At 35.8% G+C, this 22,382-nt stretch overlaps 1 protein-coding gene across 10 annotated transcripts in view; it reads right to left on the bottom strand.

Annotated features, from left to right (window-relative positions):
- Positions 1 to 22,382, bottom strand: part of LOC136028378 (septin-7-like) — a 201,454-nt gene that overhangs the window by 45,220 nt on the left and 133,852 nt on the right. For 7 of the 10 annotated variants that reach the window (XM_065706185.1, XM_065706184.1, XM_065706177.1 and 4 more), the window contains 3 exons: positions 18,763 to 18,837; positions 13,684 to 13,936; positions 5,245 to 5,434 (listed from right to left, as the gene is read on the bottom strand). In XM_065706185.1, the coding sequence (XP_065562257.1) occupies positions 5,245 to 5,434; positions 13,684 to 13,936; positions 18,763 to 18,837 (518 nt within the window). The remainder of the gene's footprint in view (positions 1 to 5,244; positions 5,435 to 13,683; positions 13,937 to 18,762; positions 18,838 to 22,382) is intronic. The other 3 variants (XM_065706182.1, XM_065706180.1, XM_065706181.1) reach the window with 1 other exon arrangement.

Below are 22,382 nucleotides of genomic sequence, written 5' to 3'. Positions count from 1 at the left end.
AATACAGTCTTACATTTTGCTGCTTTGAAAAGCAATTTGGAGATTTGTCAACTACTAGTTTCGAAGGGTGCCACTGTAGATGCCTTGGATTCGGACAATATGACAGCCTTATATGATGCTGTGGGAGAGAATCAAATACACGTGATTGAATATCTATTAGAGAAACGGGCCGACCCAAATACAAAGGATCATAAGTGCAATACAGTCTTACATTTTGCTGCTTTGAAAAGCAATTTGGAGATATGTCAACTACTAGTTTCAAAGGGTGCCACTGTAGATGCCTTAGATTCGGACAATATGACAGCCTTATATGATGCTGTGGGAGAGAATCAAATACACGTGATTGAATATCTATTAGAGAAAGGGGCCGACCCAACTACAAAGGATCATAGGTGCAATACAGTCTTACATTTTGCTGCTTTGAAAAGCAATTTGGAGATTTGTCAACTACTAGTTTCAAAGGGTGCCACTGTAGATGCCTTAGATTCGGACAATATGACAGCCTTATATGATGCTGTGGGAGAGAATCAAATACACGTGATTGAATATCTATTAGAGAAAGGGGCCGACCCAAATACAAAGGATCATAAGTGCAATACAGTCTTACATTTTGCTGCTTTGAAAAGCAATTTGGAGATTTGTCAACTACTAGTTTCAAAGGGTGCCACTGTAGATGCCTTAGATTCGGACAATATGACAGCCTTATATGATGCGGTGGGAGAGAATCAAATACACGTGATTGAATATCTATTAGAGAAAGGGGCCGACCCAAATACAAAGGATCATAAGTGCAATACAGTCTTACATTTTGCTGCTTTGAAAAGCAATTTGGAGATTTGTCAACTACTAGTTTCAAAGGGTGCCACTGTAGATGCCTTAGATTCGGACAATATGACAGCCTTATATGATGCTGTGGGAGAGAATCAAATACACGTGATTGAATATCTATTAGAGAAAGGGGCCGACCCAAATACAAAGGATCATAAGTGCAATACAGTCTTACATTTTGCTGCTTTGAAAAGCAATTTGGAGATTTGTCAACTACTAGTTTCAAAGGGTGCCACTGTAGATGCCTTAGATTCGGACAATATGACAGCCTTATATGATGCTGTGGGAGAGAATCAAATACACGTGATTGAATATCTATTAGAGAAAGGGGCAGACCCAAATACAAAGGATCATAAGTGCAATACAGTCTTACATTTTGCTGCTTTGAAAAGCAATTTGGAGATTTGCCAACCACTAGTTTCAAAGGGTGCCACTGTAGATGCCTTAGATTCGGACAATATGACAGCCTTATATGATGCTGTGGTAGAGAATCAAATACACGTGATTGAATATCTATTAGAGAAAGAAGCCGACCCAAATGCAAAGGATCATAAGTGCAATACAGTCTTACATTTTGCTGCTTTGAAAAGCAATTTGGAGATTTGTCAACTACTAGTTTCAAAGGGTGCCACTAAAGATCTCTTAAATTTGGACAACAAAACAGCCTTATTTTACGCAGCGAATCAAATGCATATGAAAGAATTTCTATTAGAGAAAGGGGCCAACCCAAATCAAAGAATCATAAGTGCATAAGTAACAGCCAATTTAATAAAATTTAGTTAATTTAACTAAATTAAAAATGTAATAATTTTTAAAATAGAATCAATTTTGACAAAAAAAACTGCTTTTCGTGTACAATCTTGATGAATGACTATACATTCGGATAAGTTATAACCATATATGGCGTCATAAGTGAATGCAATGTTTTTACACGCTTATCTTTCGACAAGATAATAATATAAGAAATACATAAAAGAATGAATTTCTCACAAAAAACGTCCCTCTGCAATGCCTCGCGTCTCATGTCCCCTCTGCAATGCCTCGCTCTTTACGCTAAAGTTTGACTCTGTCACAACTCTACTTTTTAGAACAATAAAAAATACTTTAGCGTAAAGCGAACATTGCGGAGGGGACAACCTCTTTCATATACGGAGTAATTTCTATTCGTTTTAAGTTTTCATGTCGCTTCTTACTTGCAGTTAAAAAAAAGCTTCCTTTTTTTATTTAATTTCTGAACGTTTTTGAATTAATACATGTTTTGATTTTGGCTCACCGCACATAAATAATTAAATGGAAATTTGCAAATTTTTTTTCACTAAATGGCTTTCTCAGTTTTGATTGGATGATTTTGATAAAAAAAAGGGGATAGGGGAGGAGGCATAGCTGCCCTCCAATTTTTGTTTACTTACAAATGCAACTAGATTTTTTTATTTTTTGTACGAACGTTTTTGTTAGTAATAAACATACGTACCTTACGATTTAACTTACGTAAGGAACTTCTATATTTGTGTGTTTTATTACGTATATGAGGGGTCTGCCCCCTCACAACTCTCTCTCTCTCTCTCTCTCTCTCTCTCTCTCTCTCTCTCTCTCTCTCTCTCTCTCTCTCTCTCTCTCTCTCTCCTCTCTCTCTCCTCTCTCTCTCTCTCTCTCTCTCTCTCTCTCTCCTCTCTCTCTCTCTCTCTTCTCTCTCTCTCTCTCTCTCTCTCTCTCTCTCTCTCTCTCTCTCTCTCTCTCTCTCTCTCTCTATCTTTCTTCTTAAAAGAATTCAGGACTGTAGTGGAACTTCTCTCCTCTTTGGAAAAATTCAGAATGGAAGTGTAACTTTTTTCTCATCTTTGAGAAGATTTAGAACTGAAGTGACACTTTGTCTCTTCTTTGGGAAACTCAGAACCGAAGCTAAGCTTAATAATTAATAATTATTTTATTAAATAATTTATATTTCTATAAAAATATAAATTAATAATTTAACGTTTATTATCAATTAATAATATTTGTAATTTTAGTTTATTCAAACAAAATACAGTGAACAGGTGGCAGTAATTTAAAAAAAAGTTGAATATAAAATCTTAATTATTTTAGTCTGAAATTTTAATTTAATTTTGAGTTTTTACTTTTGAATTGTAGTTTCTTTCGCTTTCCTTTTCTTATAGTGTTTTTCTAACACTTTTATGTATATGTGATTTGTTTTAGTTCGATTTTTCTTCTCGTGATAAAGCGTCTTTGGCTCTCGCCCAAGACGCTTTATCACGAGCTCGTCACGCTTTATCACGATATACTTCAATATTTCATCTTTAAATGTTCACTGTCTTACTAACAGTTTTCCCGTTTCAATGTTTTCATTTTAATGAAAATGGAACAAAAATGTTGTTTAATAAATTATTTATTATGTCTTAGAGCACTATGCTTCCTCAAAGGGTAGAAAAGCGTTTATGAGGGAGGAGGGTGGTATTGGAGAATTATTTGCGTCAATAAAAAGAAAAATGAGAAACTAAAACTATAAGAAAGTATTGACAAATGCTAAGCATTTGAGGGAGTGGCTCAACACGGAGTAATATGTCTGTGCCATAGGGTCAAGCTTCCAAGCACATATTTATTTTCATCGGTATTTTATTTCCATTTCTTAGGTTTTAATCAGCCACCATTCATAAAGTTTTTGGAAGCAGGGGGATGGGATCCTCTGGACTGATATCACAGAAATGACCTATAAACATTCTCCCTCTTCTATCTATAGATCTATAGATTTTCTATAGATAATTTATAGATTAAAATCTATGCTATAGATTTTAGTTAGTTGCTATCATTCTTACATATCATTCTTATCATTCTTACATATAAGAGCCGTCCTGACCGAGTGGGTTGGTGCGGTGGATTCGGGATCCTTTGTCTGAGAGGACGCGGGTTCGAATCCCAATGTACCCAATTCTTCAGTTTGGGACGGGTGTCAGTGGCGTGACTCTGTAGTCAGAGTGTAGTGTAGTCCAGAGTGCTTAGTCAGAGTCGACCCAGCTCTAAATGGGTACCAGGAGAAATCTGGGGAAGGTAAACAGGAAGGGTGTGCGAAAGCACAGGATGGCTGGCCCCCAACCCCCCATTGCACTTCCTGGCTGAAGGGCCAAGAAACAGAGATCAGCACCGCCGGTACGGACTGTAAAGTCTAATACCGTACCCTTTACTTTTTCTTTTTTTATCATTCTTACAAGGAAAAAAAACACACAATAATCAGCTAAAATTACGCACTTTTTATCACTGTGTAGCATTTTTATATTTGTCCCACTGTTTTAACTGTTAAAATCAACGAAAATCGACCGAAAAGGATGAAATCTAGATACTATCTATTGGCAACACCGCTAATGCACTGTTACCAGTAAATTAAATAGAAATGACTTTCATATTTTCATTTATTTTAATTAAAGGTTGAGGTTTTTGGGAATCAAACATAATCGATTTGATTTTCTGAAAGTAATTTTCTGACAGTCTGCCGAATGTATGCTAGTTTTTCGTTTTATTGTTTTTTAAGTAAGCAAAAATTTTCCTTTTAGCAAAGATGGTTCTTTGTCTTACGACCAACATATAATAGAAAAAATATTTATTATTATTTTGATATGAGTTTGCTATTGGCTTTAGAATTACTTGCTTACTTATTCATTTTTTGAAGGCGATCGGAGGTGTTCTCAAGTTCCCAAAATTTCGATACGTTTGGGTACTTGTCTGTTATAGCTAACCCAACGCTCCCGACCCCCGACAACCCAAACCCGAAACCCAAGTTCTGCATCCATTTGACACACTGTAGGACCAGTTCCTTTTAGCTTTCTAATCATTTCCAGTATTCTTAGGGTCAAAATTAAAACACGCTACTTTGTGCATTATGTGTGATTTCAAATATGTGTGCTCTACAATATTTACCTTTATTTTTACCAATTTACCAATATTTACCTTGACGGAATTGTTTTGACGGAAATGTCAACAGGAGATCGGTACCTGCGCAGGCAGACCATTGGTCAGCATGCGAAAAAGTTTTTTAGGTAAGCATTGTTTAGGTGTATGCAGGGCCGTATCCAGGATTTTTTCCAGGGGGGGGGGGGGGTCAACAAAAAAATCTAGGTTGTAGATTCGTTAATTGTTCAGGTTATCGATAAAAAACTTCTTCTTTTTTTTTCAACGAACTGTCATTTATAACACTTGTAAATTATCAAGAATGAGGGTGACCTTTTATTACTTGATGCTAAATTTAAACAGATTTATTTGCAGTCTCTATAGGCAAATTATAACAGGCTAGATCAGTATTTAAAACTTTCATCTCACAAATGTGTTTAATGTTACCATAACACCTTTTTTAGAAATGCTAAAAAAAATTACAATAAAAAATATGGACCCCCCCCCAGCCCCTGGGAAAAACTGCATAAACCATCCTACCTTCCACGATTCCCCACGGATATTTTCTTCCCCGAACTTTTCTTCCTTCAACTTCAAAAACGTGGTTGGCTCCCACCACGGCAAAAGGAACACGCTCCCTCAATGGCTTCTGTACCTTATTGGCTTCTTCATCAATCATCTCTGGGAAATCGTAAATCTTTATTTTGTTCTGGGCAATCTCGTTGAGTATCTAGAATCAGAAAAACTCTATTAGACCTAAGGTTAGACCCTAACATAGAAAGTGCTAGAATAAAAAGCTTTTTGATAGTCTCAAATCAACTGGTCATCCAGAATTTTAGCTCAATAGCTTTCGACCTTCTTGCGACTGATACCTTTGTTATGTGCTTTAAGATGGCAGGTATATTTGTATATTTGAAATTAGGAAAAATTTATAAGACAAAAGGTAAGTCGGTAATGCTTTAAACAGATAGAGGCAAGAATATAAATAGGTAATAAAGAATCATAATAATAACAATAATAAACAACCAAGAGAGATAAAACTCTACAAAAAGAAAACTTAAAACGAGACGACGGCCAGTAGAATTGAAAGACTAAAACAACGCGGATCTTAGCCAAAGGCCGAGAAGCGATATATATATATATATATATATATAATATATATATATATATATATATATATATATATATACGAATTTTTTTTAGTGCAGTATCATATTTTCATCAATGTGGTCGCACTTAACCACGCAATAAGCAAAATTAATAATTTAAAGTTGACAGCACTTTTTGTCCGTAAAACTTCAAATATTAACAATCTGTCGATTCCTAAGGACAGGCTAGATCCTTCAGAGAAATCCAGGCATTCTTAAGCATTGTCTTGCCACACTTTTTAGTTTGTTTGTTTGTTGTTTTTTTTTGTTTTTTTACTAAATTTTTATCCACATGCTTTCTTTTATTTGATGAAGGGCTGCTTCCAAAAGCGACATACCTACCTTTTTCATTAAAAATTAAATCCCTAAATCCCCTAATTTCGTAAAAAATATTTAACTGTGCATATCCAATTCAACAAGATTTGATTGCCACTGTTCTTACTGCTTTAATAAATCGTTTGGTTGCTGGTCATATCTAATTTTGAACTTTTTAGTAAAAAAAAAGTGTATTTGTTTTCTGTTTTTTAAATCCAAGTTCAACGTTTACCGACAGAGCAATCTGTCGATAACTAATGGTTTTTTTTATGACAGGTTATGATATATTGATTTGCTCTCCTACACACGGCTTTGAATGTATTCATTAATTTTCATCATTATGGAGGGGAAAGAAGTTATAAGAACTAGAATAAAAAGCACTATGCTTCCTAGAGTATATCCTTGGAAGACTCTCAGAATCTTGACCAAGCAAACGATCTCTCAGAGCTTCAAACCGACCGGGCAACAACACCAAAGATGACTGCCCTTTTCCATTAAAACCTACCTAAGAGCAAAGGGCAATTTATACAAAATGTAGACTCAATGTATTATGGGTTACAGAGGGTGGTGGGTTGCAGCGCAAGCCCGCTGCCTCTGATTTCTAGGGTTCCGTGTCTCAGAAATATCTTTAGCATAACTACATAAATATTGCTCCTATATATTGCAACCTAGCAATCTTATTTCTTTATTGATTGAATACAGTCTTTGTTCGCAACAAAAATTTTTTCTTGAGTTGTGATGGAGCTTGGGGAAAAACTCGAGTTTGCCAGTGAAGCAATGGCATGATATCTGCTGAAAAGACACCCAAAGAGGTTGTGCCGAACGTGGGGCTTAACATCAACCCCCCAGCTCGACATAAATTTTAGCAATTCAAAAACTCAACCATCCAAAATAGAGTAGGATACGTAGAGACAAGGCGACAACTTCTATAATAGCCAAGGCCGTATCCAGGGGTTTGGTGGGGGGTTGGGGGATTTGAACCCCTCCTGAATTTTTTTGTAACCCTCCCTTCAAAAAAGTCCTTTCATACCCCCTCCCCCCCTAAAAAAACTGGATGCAGCCCTGATACTATCCCTTATTATACAATTTGAGTCGTATTTTAAAAACGAATGTTTTAAGACTTAAAAATAAATTACAAATTTATTTTATCTATATTCACTAAAATTTAAACGGGCAATAACTTGTTTTTACCCTACGAAAGCATAAAAACACTAACTTTAAAAATGTATATTACAATTCTTATAATCTTTAATTTCACTCCTTAGGCTATACTCATAATCTTAGTGTAAAATTGCCAAGCCTTATTACTGATAATCAAACAACCAAATTAAGCTGTCATCTTTGAAGTAGAATACAATGCAGAAGAAAAAAACATATTCATTGCAATCATTTGCATTAACCGAAAAATCAGATTAAACACGACAATCAAAAGTTCTAAATAGCATTGGTGCGCAAATAGCAAAAAAAGATACCTTTGGCTTGGATACCAAAATACATTGTCATTCACGTGCCAGGGGTTGCCACATCGAATTTAGCAATATCCCAAGATTCACTCTCAAAAAATGTTGTGGTTTGAAGGAACCACTACTACAATAACTACCACTAACAACTCACTGCATCGCCAGAGGCAGATTTTTCGTTATTCATATTATTGACTAACGAATAAAGTGAACATACCACTCGATGCGTTTTTTAAGCTCTTTACGAATATAATAATCGCTTCTATCGCAAATTCAAATTTAAGCACTTTCTGAGCTCTTGAAAATGACTAATATATTTCTAGATTTGGGTATAAAAAAGGCATAAAACATTGGTCTCAAACTTGCTGTCGAACAGTTCGTGGTAGCGAACTGTAGTAAGGAGCGACCCGGCTCAATAGTAACCAAGACTCTAAAAACGGAATTTTGATACCAATAGTTACATCAAAAGAATCGCATATTTATACTTGTTTTAAATATATAAGTTTTATCAAGTTTAGTCTTACCCACCAAAAGTTACGAGCCTGAGTAAATTTTCCTTATTTTAGAAAATAAGGGGAAACACACCCTAAAAGTCACATAATCTTAATGAAAATCACACCGTAAAATTCAGCTTATCAGAGAACCCTATTGTAGAAGTTTCAAGCTCCTATCTATAAAAATGTGGAATTTTGTATTTTTTGTCAGAAGACACATCACGGATGCGTGTTTATTTGTTTGTTTGTTTTTTTTTTTTTGTTTTTTTTTTTTCCTAGGAGTTATCGTATTGACAAAGTTGTCCTGAAATGTCGCGAGAGGGCTCATTTTAACGAAATTAAAAGTTCTAGTTCCCTTTTTAAGTGATTAAAAAATTAGAGGACAACTAGGCCCCCTCCCACACTAATTTTTTACCAAAGTCACAGGATCAGAACTCAGAGATAGCCATTTTTTTCAGCATATGCGAACAACCTAATAATTATGTCTTTCGGGGCGAATTAATCCCCCACAGTCCCCAGGGGAGGGGTTGTAAATTACAAACTTTGACCATTGTTTACATATAGTAAGGGTTATTGTTAAGTGTACTGACGTTTTCAGGGGGAATTTCTCGAGTTGAGAAGGGGGGGGGTTAGGGGAGGGGGTTATGTGGGAGGATCTTTCCATGAAGGAATTTATCACGAGGGAAGAGAATTTCCATGAAGGAACTGCAGGATTTTCTAACATTGTTTAAAAAAAAACAATGAGAAAAAAATATTCAGCTAGAAGTAAAAAGCAGCATTAAAACCTAAAAAGAACAGAAGTTATTATTATTATATGTCTATATATATAAAAATAAGTTGTTTGTTTGTGTGTCGACTGACGTCAAGTTTGTCGACTGACGTCATTATAAGGATTGAGCTGTATGTCGTCATGAAGTTGTTTGTCGACTGACGAAATTAAAGACCGGACACCGGGACACAAACGACGACCGGGACACCGGGACACAGGGAATATAAATGACGACCGGGACGCTCAAAGAGAAATTACAGACTGGGACACCGGGACACAAATAACGACCGGGACATATAAATGACGACCGGGACACTCAAAGATAAATTACAGACCGGGGTGGGACACAGGGACAAAACTACAATGGCGCGTAACGACTTACGCGCGCGGGGAGGGCTTGGGGGGGCGCGAAGCGCCTCCCCAACAGCTAGTATATATATATATATATAATATATATAATATATATATATATATATATATATATATATATATATATATATATATATATATATATAAGGAGGTTCGTCTCCTCCACAATACCTCGCTCTTTATGCTAAAGTATTTTTAGTAATTTCAACTATTTATTCTACGGCCTTTGTGATTCATGAGTAATTTTCAAAGAATTAGGACAAAATTCAAGCTTTAGTGTAAAAAGTGAGGTATTGACGAGGGGACAAACCCCCTCATATAAGTAATAAAAACATACAAATATAGAAGTCTGTTACGTAAGTTAATTCGTAAGTTACGTTTACTTATTACTAACAAAAACATTCCTAAAAAAATAAAAAGCTCTAGTTGCCTTTTTAAGTAACCAAAAATAGGAGGGCAACTAAGCCTCCTCCTCCACCCTTTTTTAATCAAAATTGTCCGATCAAAACTATGAGAAAGCCATTTAGCCGAAAAAAATAATATGCAAATTTTGTTTTAATTATTGTGCGGTGAGCCAAAATCAAAACATCTATTAATTCAAAAACGTTCAGAAGTTAAATAAAAAAAAAACAAGCTTTGTTAACTGCTAGTAAGGAGCGACACTAAAACTTAAAACGAACAGAAATTATTCCGTATATGAAAGGGGTTGTCCCCTCCTCAACTCCTCGCTCTTTACGCTAAAGTTTTTATGGTTTTACAAAGTAGAGTTGTGAGGAGGAGTCAGACTTTAGCGTAAAGAGCGAGGCGTTGAGGAGGGGACAACCCCTTTCATATACGAAATAATTTCTGTTCGTTTTAAGTTTTAATGTCGCTCCTTACTTGCAGTTAAATAACTTGTTTTTTTATTTAATTTCATTATAAATCGATTTTTTAATGTAATATAGTGGACTCCAGAGGCCATGTGCAAGGGTTGTAAGTTATGCCCTGGGCATAAAAGGTTCTTAGGGAACCTTGTGTATAGAAAGGGTGATCGTATAAACTTCGGAGGGGGCTCGTTAGACTGAAGTTCAAGTGCCCTTTTTAATATTGAGAGTGATCGGAGAGTGGATAAGCCCCACCCCTCCAAATAATCATTCGATTGGAAATTGAAAGGGCTAGTGCCCTTTTTACTATTCAAAAGTAATTGAAGGATAACAAGTCCCCCCAGCAATTCCCAAAACACATATAATCAAAACTTTGAGATAGTCATTTTGTTCAGGGTTGTTGAAAGGTCTGGAAATTATGTCTTTGATACCCCCATACCTTCTCAAGACCAGAACATAATTAGCACTTTACTGAAAAAAATGGCTGTGGACTGTCAATTTAGTATACATATGCTGATTTATAGACCTTAAAGTGATAATAATTTTCAATTTATTAAAGTTTAAAAGGTTAAAACATTTTAAACATATTTTGTTTATTTAAAGCATACAATAAATAACCGAGTGAAACTCAAAACGAGCAAAAATCAGCATGAGCAAGGTTGACAACCCTCCATGTTTTTTCAATCACGTTCTGCACTTGGCTAAAACAAAACATATTTTTAAACAAAAGTGTTTTTATATGTTTTTACTTGTTTAAAATTTTTGCTATATATATCAAGGAGGGTCCTCCTTCTGGCACTCCAATTCCAGCACGAGTGTCTGGTGCCCTTTTTAAGATTAACAGCAGATTGGAGGGCAAGCAGCCCTTCTCACAAGCCCATTCATTTTCAAAATGCATCCAGTCAAAATTTTGAAACAGTCATTTTGTTCAGCATAGTAGAACGGTCCAGCAACTATGTCTTTAAGCATATTAGGCATGTCAACCCCCACAATTATGCAATTGGCCCACAATAATTTAAAACTAAATGTTGCTCTAAAAACAAGATAAAAGGCATTGTGTTAAATGGTTGCCAATAAGGCACCTCAGCAATATACCAGGAACGACTGGGGGTATTAAGTTGAAACTTTTGGGGATACTATTATTACTACTTTGTTCTTACGATTTAAATAAATGTAAAGGATGTACGTGTATCCAGGTTGTCGAAGTGCATATATACTTTTGGGAATGATAGTAAGTTTTATTTTTCGGGTCAACTTCAGAAGCTATAAAATTAAATAAAAAATACTATTTGTGTCAGGATTAAAAATTTTTGAAAAAGTTTCACCAACCTATAAATAGCAACCCACAGCCTACTATGGATTCTTATAAAAAGAAAACTGAAAAATACATAATATTTATTTTTCCATGAAAAAGACTATGTCAATAAAAAACGAACGAAAATTTGAATAAAAACTTTTTCCACAGGACAAGTTTTTCAAAGAAAAGTAAAGAGCTTCAAAAGTAAGCCAAAAATGAGCAGAATGAAACACAAAACGAGCAGAAATTACAATAGATAGCCGAGTCAAACTCAAAATGAGCAAATACGAACAAGAGTAGGGCTGATAGCCCCTATGCCTTTTCCAGACCAGAACACAATTTGCGCTTTACTGAAAACAAAAGACGCTTGAAATCTTTTCTTTCTTGATTTCATCAATAAAAATTCATCTAACTATTAACGGAGAGATGTCAGTATTATTTCAATTTAACCGACAATCCACGGTCATTTGTTTGTTTGTTTTTTTCAGTAAAGCGCAAATTCTGTTCTTGTCTTGTGAAGGCATAGGGGTTGCAGATACAAACAAAGAAGTTACTGCTCCCTTCCTTAACTGTAAAAACCTGCAGCCAACTGCGTCATTGTCTCTCCACTGAAAACGAATTATATTATTACGAATACGAAACGTTAATTATTACGAAAACGTTATTATATTATAAACGAATTATTATATTACAAATATTTTTTGTCCAGTTCTTACAGCATTGAAAATGCAAATAAAATTACAGTGAAATAAAATCTTGAACTGATGGATCTTTCAACAATTAGTAATAATTATATAAATTATTCAATTCAATATTATTTATACTTTCCAAGACTGTTCAAAACTTATATAGTTTTCAGTAAAGCGCCAATGACGCAGTAGGTTTTAGACTTTTACAGTGAGAGAAGAAGGCAATACCCAAACTCTTATTTCTAGTGATTTTTGTTCGTTTCAAGCTTGATTTGCGTATTCAATTCAAGTTTCACTCGTTTTAAGATTTATTTATTCGTTTATATTAGTAGCTATTGCATGTTTGTTTGCAATGATTGGTTATTTAATTTCTATTTGTTTTGGGTTTCATTTATGCTTCAATAGTAATTTTTTTTTTTAAGTTTGATTTACACATTCAATTTGAGCATTACTCGCTTTAAGATTTATTTATTCATTTATATTATTACTTGTTGTATATTTTTATTTTGCTACGATTGTTTATTTAATTTTTGTTCGTTTTGACTTTCTTTTATTCTTTAATAGTAATTTCTGGTTATTATGAGCTTGAATTTTAACAGGTATTTGTGTCTGCTGATCTTAAGGTTTAAAATATTATTTACTTTTCTTTAAAAAACTTCTTTTTCGGAAAGTTTCTTTTTAATTAATCTTGTTCGTTTTTCATTGCAAAAAGCTTCAAGTTTTTAAAAATTCCTTATTTCAGAATCAAACTTTTTTCAACATAAAATATTCATCAAATTATCAAAACTAGTATCTAAGTAACAATATCAAAATTGACCTTAGTGTAAAGAGACTTTATGGATACCCTTTATTGTTATTATTTATAATTCTTATCGTTATTGTTATTACTTATTGTTATTATTTATGCTTTATCTATTGTTATCATTATTGACCTTATGTGGTAATGTGTATTTTCGATGTTTACTTGAAGACATATTCAGCTACATCGATACCAATCAAATCGATAAAGTCAAGTAGAATCTTATCCTTTTTTATTAAGTATTTATGAATCTAGTTACCTGTTTCTTTAAATGGCAACATTCATCAGGGGTTAAGGTATCCGCTTTGGCTATTACAGGTATGATATTGACTTTGTCATGGAGACGACATCGACTACATCGACACCAATCAAATCGATAAAGTCAAGTAGATTCTTATCCTTTTTTATTAAGTATTTATGAATCTAGTTACCTGTTTCTTTAAATGGCAACATTCATCAGGGGTTAAGGTATCCGCTTTGGCTATTACAGGTATGATATTGACTTTGTCATGGAGACGATATCGACTACATCGACACCAATCAAATCGATAAAGTCAAGTAGATTTCTTATCCTTTTTTATAAAGTATTTATGAATCTAGTTACCTGTTTCTTTAAATGGCAACATTCATCAGGGGTTAAGGTATCCGCTTTGGCTATTACAGGTATGATATTGACTTTGTCATGGAGACGACATCGACTACATCGACACCAATCAAATCGATAAAGTCAAGTAGAATCTTATCCTTTTTTATTAAGTATTTATGAATCTAGTTACCTGTTTCTTTAAATGGCAACATTCATCAGGGGTTAAGGTATCCGCTTTGGCTATTACAGGTATGATATTGACTTTGTCATGGAGACGTTTCATACATTCAATATCCAGAGGTTTCAGCCCATGTCCAGATGGGGCAATGAAATAAAGACAACAATGAACTCGATTGTCTGGAATTTGCTTCCGGAGTACCCGGCTTTCTGAATTCAGATACTCCTCGTACTTGCTTTCTATATAGTCAATTATAGGTTGCCAGCTGAAATATAATTATAATTATATAATTATAAGTGATTGTAAGGAATGTAAGTAATTAAATGCAAAAATGTAAAAAGAATGAAGGATGCATAGAGAGATTCCTTTATTTTCATAAATTAAAACAACAACAAATTAATTAAATAAACGCAAACACTGCTAGAACGTCAAAGTACATGTACACTCAATTTATTAAATTAATCCAGCAATTAATTAATTAAACAATATAAGTAATCAATAATTAACCGATTAATTAATCAATAATTGATAATTGATTCAATGAATAAGGGATAGGCTTAGGAACATTGTTTTGGTATTTATGATTTATGTTTTTTTTCTTTTTATATATATATATAAAGTAGGGAAATAGTGCATAAAAGTGTTATTATATTAGGTTAGTGTAATACAGGGTCTCAAGCGGTGACTTTTTTTGGCTTGTTTTTTTTTGCGTTTTAGGGGAATCCATTGATAAGTAATTGTTTTGTAGTTTCGAGAATGGCCGCACAGGACATAATGCTTTTTGGCAAAATTTTCTTTCTTTTGTATTTTTTGTGTTTTTTTTTAAATAAACTCTCTCTCTCTCTCTCCTCTCTCTCTCTCTCCTCTCTCTCTCTCTCTCTCTCTCTCTCTCTCTCTCTCTCTCTCTCTCTCTCTCTCTCTCCTCTCTCTCTCTCTCTCTCTCTCTCTCTCTCTCTCTCTCTCTCTCTCTCTCTCTCTCTCTCTCTCTCTCTCTCTCTCTCTCTCTCTCTCTCTCTCTTTCTCTCACAAAATTAGTCAATAATAATTTATAATCGAGAATTAATAATTAATTAATAATCGATTGACGATCAATTAATAATTATTAATAATCATTACAAATCATAATTAATTAAACAAAAATAAACACGTAAAAAAGAAGAAGGGGAAAAAATCAACATCAACAACAACTCAACCATGATCTTCGCATGGAAATACCTAGGTGGGGCATGGCCTAAAATCAGTTGGGAACCACTGATCGAATTAAAATCTCTTTCTCTGCTATCCTATCTTCCTATCCTATGTAATATCTTTCCTATATATCTTTCCTGTAAATTTCCTACTATTTTACATATATTTCATTTTTGATCAATGGATTTATTGTCTCTACACGTCCAACAACTTAGATTCCTTATACTCCCTCATTGCGGACTGATTTCAACCCTCTGAAAGATTGTAATATGATATAGAACACGCTCCAGAAGTCTCCCGAAATCTGCCACTTATTTGGTATTTCAAAAAGAATGTTAGAGACCTTCTAGCTAATATATAAGTTTATTACGGTTTCCCCTGGAGTTGATGGTTCCGGATGGGTTGGATCATACGCTACACCCCTGCCTACATCCCTGCTTAGCTTGTGAGTTTGGGGATTTTTGAGGTGGTACTGGGTTTGTATTTATTCATGATTTTCTGGGATTTTTCCCCCCGGTTTTCTCCTGGCCATGGAGCCTTGTGAAGAGATTATATTTAATCTTATTTTATGTTGTTGGGAATTTATTGTAAATTAAAAGAGCTCAGAACTCGATTTACCAAAAATTTTACTTTTAAGACAACCTCGATTGCACATCAAATTTTTTTCATTTGGTTTGGTTTTTCTGGGAAAATGTATATGGTTTAAAGCAGTGGTCGCCAAAATTTTAAACGACTAAGGAAATTACAGGTAATCCGTCTTGGCGTGAAATACCCAACAAAGCAAGAAAAAATAATATATTTTGTTTCAATCACATAATTATTACGCAGAAAACGCAAGATAAATAAAATAACCTCACTCTGAAATGAACTGACACTGACTAAACAGTGTTACCAGATGCCTGGTTTAAATTTGGGCCGCCAAAATGCACTGAATGAACGATTCCCCCCCCCCCCAAAAAAAAATTTGCACCAATTTGAAAAATTCAATATGCAACCACCTCAAAAAGGCGCAAAAATGGCGCAAACGCTTTTTATCTGACCACTCTGTGACTGAATTGAGGTAGTTCAGTCACAGACTGAACCTTCATGAATTTTGGAAATAAATAGATCTCAAGAAAAGGAGACTACAAACTTGTGATTTTTTGTATAAAATTAAGATCCAGAAATTATGCCTTTGAATATGACACACACACCAAAGCCCTCAGGGAAAGGGTTGTCAGTTATGCCCTGGGAGCACACTAGATTTTTAGAGGAAGGGCGGTCCTATAAGCTTAGGAGGGTGTTCTATAAGCTTAGGAGCTCGCAGTCCAAAGATATATAACCTTGAGCATTAAAATACATTCTTCTTAGGCTATTTTCTAAACACACCAAAAAATAAAGTAATAAATAGCTACGAAAAAAAAACTCCCAACAACACTACCCCCTCAGTACCACCCATCCACTGACTCCTCAAAAGAAATAACTTTTATTTCTATACAGTCTATTCTGTAATTCCGGTATTCTATACGGTTTCTAATTTATAATAGCTTTTGATGGAGGAATACATTTGGGCCAAGAATTAGATTTCAAGTAAAATTGAACCCCCAATCAATCCTGACCCTGCCGTTTTTAGATTTTTAACCATCTCCCCATCACAACCAAGCCGACCACCACTCAGACGCCAGGTTGAAGCTGCCTTGAAGTCACTCAAATCAAATAAATCCCCTGGACCAGATGGATTGCAAGCAGAAATCCTGAAAGTCGACTCAGAAGTCGTAACAGACCTCTACCACAGAATTGTCACAGCTGATTGGCACATGGAATATTTCCCGAAAATGTGGTGTTCCGCTACCATAGTTCCTCTGCATAAAAAAAGGTTCCAAAGCCGAATATGTTGAAGCAACCAATGGGGCACAACCACAGGAGGGATCATAATCGACAAGCTGGCAGACAACATCGACATGCTCAGTGGATCCGTCGCTGAACTCTAAACCAAAGCAGATAGCCCGAAAGTAGTTACACGAACCTATGGGAGTGAAAATCAACGAGGATAAAATGAAAGCCATGCGCGTGTCAAGGTTCAACAACCCATCTCCGTCAAAAATAAAGCTTAATGGAGCGGATATAGAATGGATAGACAGCTTCAAATATCTGGGGAGCCAGATCACGAGCGACAATAATCACTCAGGGGACGTCAAAAAACGCCTCGCCCTTGGTAGCGCCGGCTTCAAAGCTCTGATGCCAATATGGAAGCAAAATCGAATCTCCGTGAAGCTAAAACTTAAAATATTCTGCTCCATCATCATTCCTATAGCTGTGTACGACTGTGAAACGTGGACAGTCAGAGTAAAATCCAGGCAACTCGCCGCGTTTGAGACAGAGCTGCAGCGTCGAATCGCCGGCATAACCTACGTAGGTCAAGTCTCAAATGCCAACCTACTCGAAATACTGCAGTACAACACTACCATCCTAGACAAGGTATGCGTCCAACGGCTCAGGTGGCTTGGTCACGTCCAGGGCATGTCCAAAGATCAACTTGCCATCGAAATTGCCATCGAAGGTCGCATCCACGGTTCTCGCCCTACAAAGCGTTGGAAGGAGAACTTCTCCGATTACAACCTTTCTGGTCTTCTCAGATTGGCATAAAGCAAAGAGCAGTATCGACAACATATACATTTGGTCGTGAGGAGAAAGGCCCCGAGACGACCACCAAGGCCGAATGGGACTTGCCTAAGTCAAGAATTAACGTATAGACTGACAAATCTTGGACAACTGACTATACGCACTTATTTCTGTCGTAGAAAGCACTTATTTCTAGCAGCATACTTTCTATAGAAATAGCTTTTAGTTCTATACATCATATTCTATAATTTTAATTCTATACCAGGTATTCTATACAGACTCTTATTTATAATAGCATTTGACAGAGGGATACATTTGGGCCAATGATTAACGTATAGACGCAAATCTTGGACAACTGACCATGCGTACTTATTTCTGTCGTCGAGAATACTTATTTCTCGTAAAATACTTACTATAGAAATAGCGTTTATTCTATATAGTCCTGGCAGCCTATATTCTATAATCTGGTAGCTTTATTCTTTACAGCCTCGGGTAGATTGTAAGAGAAAAGTATTGGACAGGAATTGGCGGGTTGTTTGACAAATAGTGGACAAAAGATGAGGAAACATCAAACAGGGAAAGGCGACTTTTTCATCAGGATCAATTTTGGGGAATTCAATGCATCCTCGTGGATTTATCGCTCGCAGTTTATGTTGGAGCAACACATTTCTGGCAAGAGTTAGGGTCTTGTATGGCAGATAATGCAAAAAAAGGGGGCGGGAACATCAAACAGAATACTTTTTTTAATTTCAAAAATGTAATTTACCTCTACAATGGGCTTAAAAAAACTAAAAATGCGCGGAGACATCAGATAAATTTATCGTGCACTTTAAAAGAAAGATTTACCTCTACTATGGGCTTGGTAGAAAACTCTTATCTCTCAGAGTTTATGATGGCGTAATACTTTGGTGGCAAGAATAAGCGCAGTGCGCGGCAGATTCGCAAGAAAAGGCGCGGGGACATCAAACAGAAAAGGCGATTTTTCAGGGAAATCAGTTTCTCTTGCATTCCAGAGAAATTATTTATCTCGAATAAATATGCGTTCGAAGCTTAGTAAACACTTAGTACAGCTTAGAGCCCAAGAATTTAATTGACTTTGACAAACTCTTATATTCTAAGGGGAATATAGGAGCTTCTACAAGATTATTGTGGCATGTGGTATGCCAAGTGGCTTTGTGGCATGAATTGGCATAATTGTATTTTTTAGGAAATATTCTTCAAGCATATTTTAATATAGATGACGACACATCGAATAAAAAAAAGCCGAAGCAAAGGATCAGAGCTTGCTTTCATAATTTCTACCTTGGTACGATAGGATACAATCCCTTCTCATTGGCGCAAACGCCTCCGCGCTTATCCACCGGCTCCCAATATATCCTACAATATAATACAATTGGAAGAAATATATAATAACTGTATAATTTTTACAATTATATTTTATACGATTTTATAATATTATAATGCAATATAATTAGAAGAAATAATAAAGTGGAACGAATAGTGCAATCATTGTTGACATGGCACAATTTTAAATGGTAGACGAATAACCATATCACGCCAGCTTCAAATTTGACCTGGTACAAAGGTTGTATCAAGGGTTGGGGGGTTACCAGGTTTGAAGACACAAACCACGAATTTTTTGTCTGGATCGTAGAAACCTAACAAAAATGCACTTAAACAAATGTTTGAGTTAATTTGAAAGTTTTACATTAACCCCCCCCCCGCCACAAACAACAATCCTGGATAAGCATTTGGCTGGAACTGACACATCTTAAATGTGAATAACCTGAATTTACCTAAAATCATTCACGTTGTTCGTGTGTAATTCTTATCAAATCCAGCTTTTTAATGACAGTGTTCTCGTTGTTTTTAATTACGACTTTGTATAACCCAACGTTTTGATTTGTTTTTTTTTTTAAATACATATTCGGTTAGCTCTATACGGGAAAAGCCGACAGTTTATCCAAAAGTATTGTTTTTTCCATATAATTATCCAAATTGGTGGAAAATTTATCCAGATAATATAATTCTGTGACACTAATGCTTCTCAAACCACCCACTGCTACTGCACAAGGTTCACTGTTCGACTCTTAGGGGGTAGAAGGGTGTCAGAGGCTTTTCTTCCGGTTTTGATTTTCCCCCCATAACCTCAATTTTAACTACGGGATTTCCTTCGAAGGTTTGAAAAAACCCCTAGCCTTGTCTGAGAGGGCAAAGGGTGGAGAAGAAATAAAAACTGAAGACTGGCCTGTGATAGTTTCTGCAAACTGAGCGTTTATATACCCTAGAAGCCCCCCCCCCCCCTCCACCGGAAAATTCCCTCACACACAAACTGAGCAGCCATAGAGAAAACGCAATATAGGTAACTCAAAATGTCGATCAAATGTTCCAAGGGATAACGGAAGGACTAGAATCAAAAACTGCTTTAGGACAGGGACTACAGGGTCTCCAATCACTTTTGACTTATAAAACTGCTACTACTACTAACATTAACTCACCGCAGCATCGATCCGCCTGAGGTCAACACAGCTACGTAAGCTCCTCAACCTATTCAATGTCCAACTCTTTACACCCTCCCAGAAAGTTCTCATTTCCCTTAAATCTTTCTTTATGATATTCTCGCACCCCAACCCCAGATGATGTGCTTTAAGAGCAATCTTCGGTAATTTGCCATCCTTCATCCGTAAAACATACTCAAGCCATCTCAATTTGGGAGGAAGGCGGAGGGTTGGCAGGGAGTGTGAAAACTGAAAATTCACAAAAGTGATGTATCATTTCCGAACATTAAAAATATAACAATTTTGGTCTTCACAAAGGGAAGAGGAGAAGAACAAATACCCAGCACACTATGAGCGCCAGTAATAGTTAATGGAAAAGGGAGCCAAAAGAGAAAAGAGAGTAAAAGAGAAAGCCAAAAGAGAAAAGAGAGTAAAAGAGAAAGCCAAAAGAGAGTAAAAGAGAAAAGTTAATCCAAAAGAAGAAAATTATGTAAAAAGTAAAAAGAAGAAAATAAATAAATAACACCTGCATTTGATGATATAAATTTTATAGTCTACCGAATAGTAACTAACACAATACAATTTACATATCAATTACAAAATATGGCATCGTTGCAATCATAATGGTTATATAATTGTTACTGCGTAATGGCTATTTAATTACATAATAATACAGCATAATGCAATTATGATAATAGTAAAATTACATAGATTACATAATTAATATAATTATAACATAATTTATATAACAATTTTCAAAGTATAATATGAATTCAAGATATAACATTAGAAAGTGTTTGAGTCAGTGTTGTGTTTGTTTCGATATTACAGATATAACACTGCAAGTCAAATACTTCGTTGTAACGAACTGTAAGTAAGGAGCGACTCGGCTCAATATTAACAACAAGAGCTAAGAGCTCATATGGCACTTGTGACGAGGTCGGAAGAGCCGAGAGCTCATATGGTACGAGGTCGGAAGAGCCAAGAGCTCATTTGGACGAGGTCGGAAGAGCCAAGAGCCAAGAGCTCATTTGGCACTTGTGAGAAGGTCAGAACCTAAAGTTAAACTTTATAGCACAAGATCCTTCTAAATATCAAATTTCATTAAGATCTGGTCACCCTTTCGTAAGTTACAAATACCTCAATTTTCAAAATTACCTCCACCCTCCCAATTCCACCAAAGAGAGCAGATCCGGTCCAGTTATGTCAGTCACGTATCTTAGACAGGTTTCTATTCTTCCCATCCAGTTTCATCCTGATCTCACCGCTTTAAGTATTTTTTAAGATTTCCGGTCCCCCCAACTGCCCCCCCCCCCCCCAATTACGTTTGATCCGGTTGAGATTTAAAATAAGATATCAGAGTTACGAGGTCCTTCTAAATATGAAGTTTCATGAAGATCCGATCACTCCTTCGTAAGTTAAAAATACGTTATTTTTCTTATTTTTCAGAATTACCCCCCCCCCCCCCCGCAATTGAGCGGATCCGTTCCAATTATGTAAATTACGTATGCAAGACTTTTGCTTATTTTTCCAACCAAGTTTCATCCCAATCCTTCCAATCTAAGGGTTTCCCATCATTTTAGGTCTCCCCACCCCAAACTTCCCCCAATGTCACCAGATCCGGTCAGGATTTAAAATAAGAGTTTTGAGCCACGATATCCTTCTAAAAATCAAATTTCATGGAGATCCAATCACCCATTCGTAAGTTAAAAATACCTCATTTTTTCTAATTTTTCAGAATTAACCCCCCCCCCCCAACTACCCAAAAGAGAGCGGATCCGTTCCGTTTATGTCAATCATCTATCTAGGACTTGTGTTTATTTTTCCCACCATGTTTCATCCCGATCCCTCCACTCTAAGTGTTTTCCAAGTTTTAGGTTTCCCCCTCCCAACTCCCCGCCCCCATCACCAGATCCGGTCGGGATTTAAAATAAGAGCTCTAAGACACGATATCCTTCTAAACATCAAATTTCATTGAGATCCGATCACCCGTTCGTAAGTTGAAAATACCTCATTTTTCTAATTTTTAAGACTTACTCCCCCCCCCCTCCCAACTACCCCAAAGAGAGCAAATAAGTTCCGATAATGTCAATCATGTATCTGGACTTGCGCTTATTTTTCCCATCAAGTTTCATCCCGATCCCTCTACTCTAAGTGTTTTCCAAGATTTTAGGTTTCCCCCCTCCAACTCCCCCCAATGTCATCAGACCCAGTCGGGATTTAAAATAAGAGCTCTGAGACACAATATCATTCCAAACATCAAATTTCATTAAGATCCAATCACCCGCTCATAAGTTAAAAATACTTCATTTTTTCTATTTTTCCGAATTAACCGGCCCCTTCTCCCCCCCCCAGATGGTCAAATCGGGAAAACGACTATTTCTAATTTAATCTGGTCCGGTCCCTGATACGCTTGCCAAATTT

This window comes from Artemia franciscana, chromosome 6 (assembly GCF_032884065.1).
Source record: "Artemia franciscana chromosome 6, ASM3288406v1, whole genome shotgun sequence".
Lineage (NCBI taxonomy): Eukaryota > Metazoa > Arthropoda > Branchiopoda > Anostraca > Artemiidae > Artemia > Artemia franciscana.
Note: the sequence above shows the minus strand (reverse complement) of the source record. Positions and strands in the feature narration are given on the sequence as shown.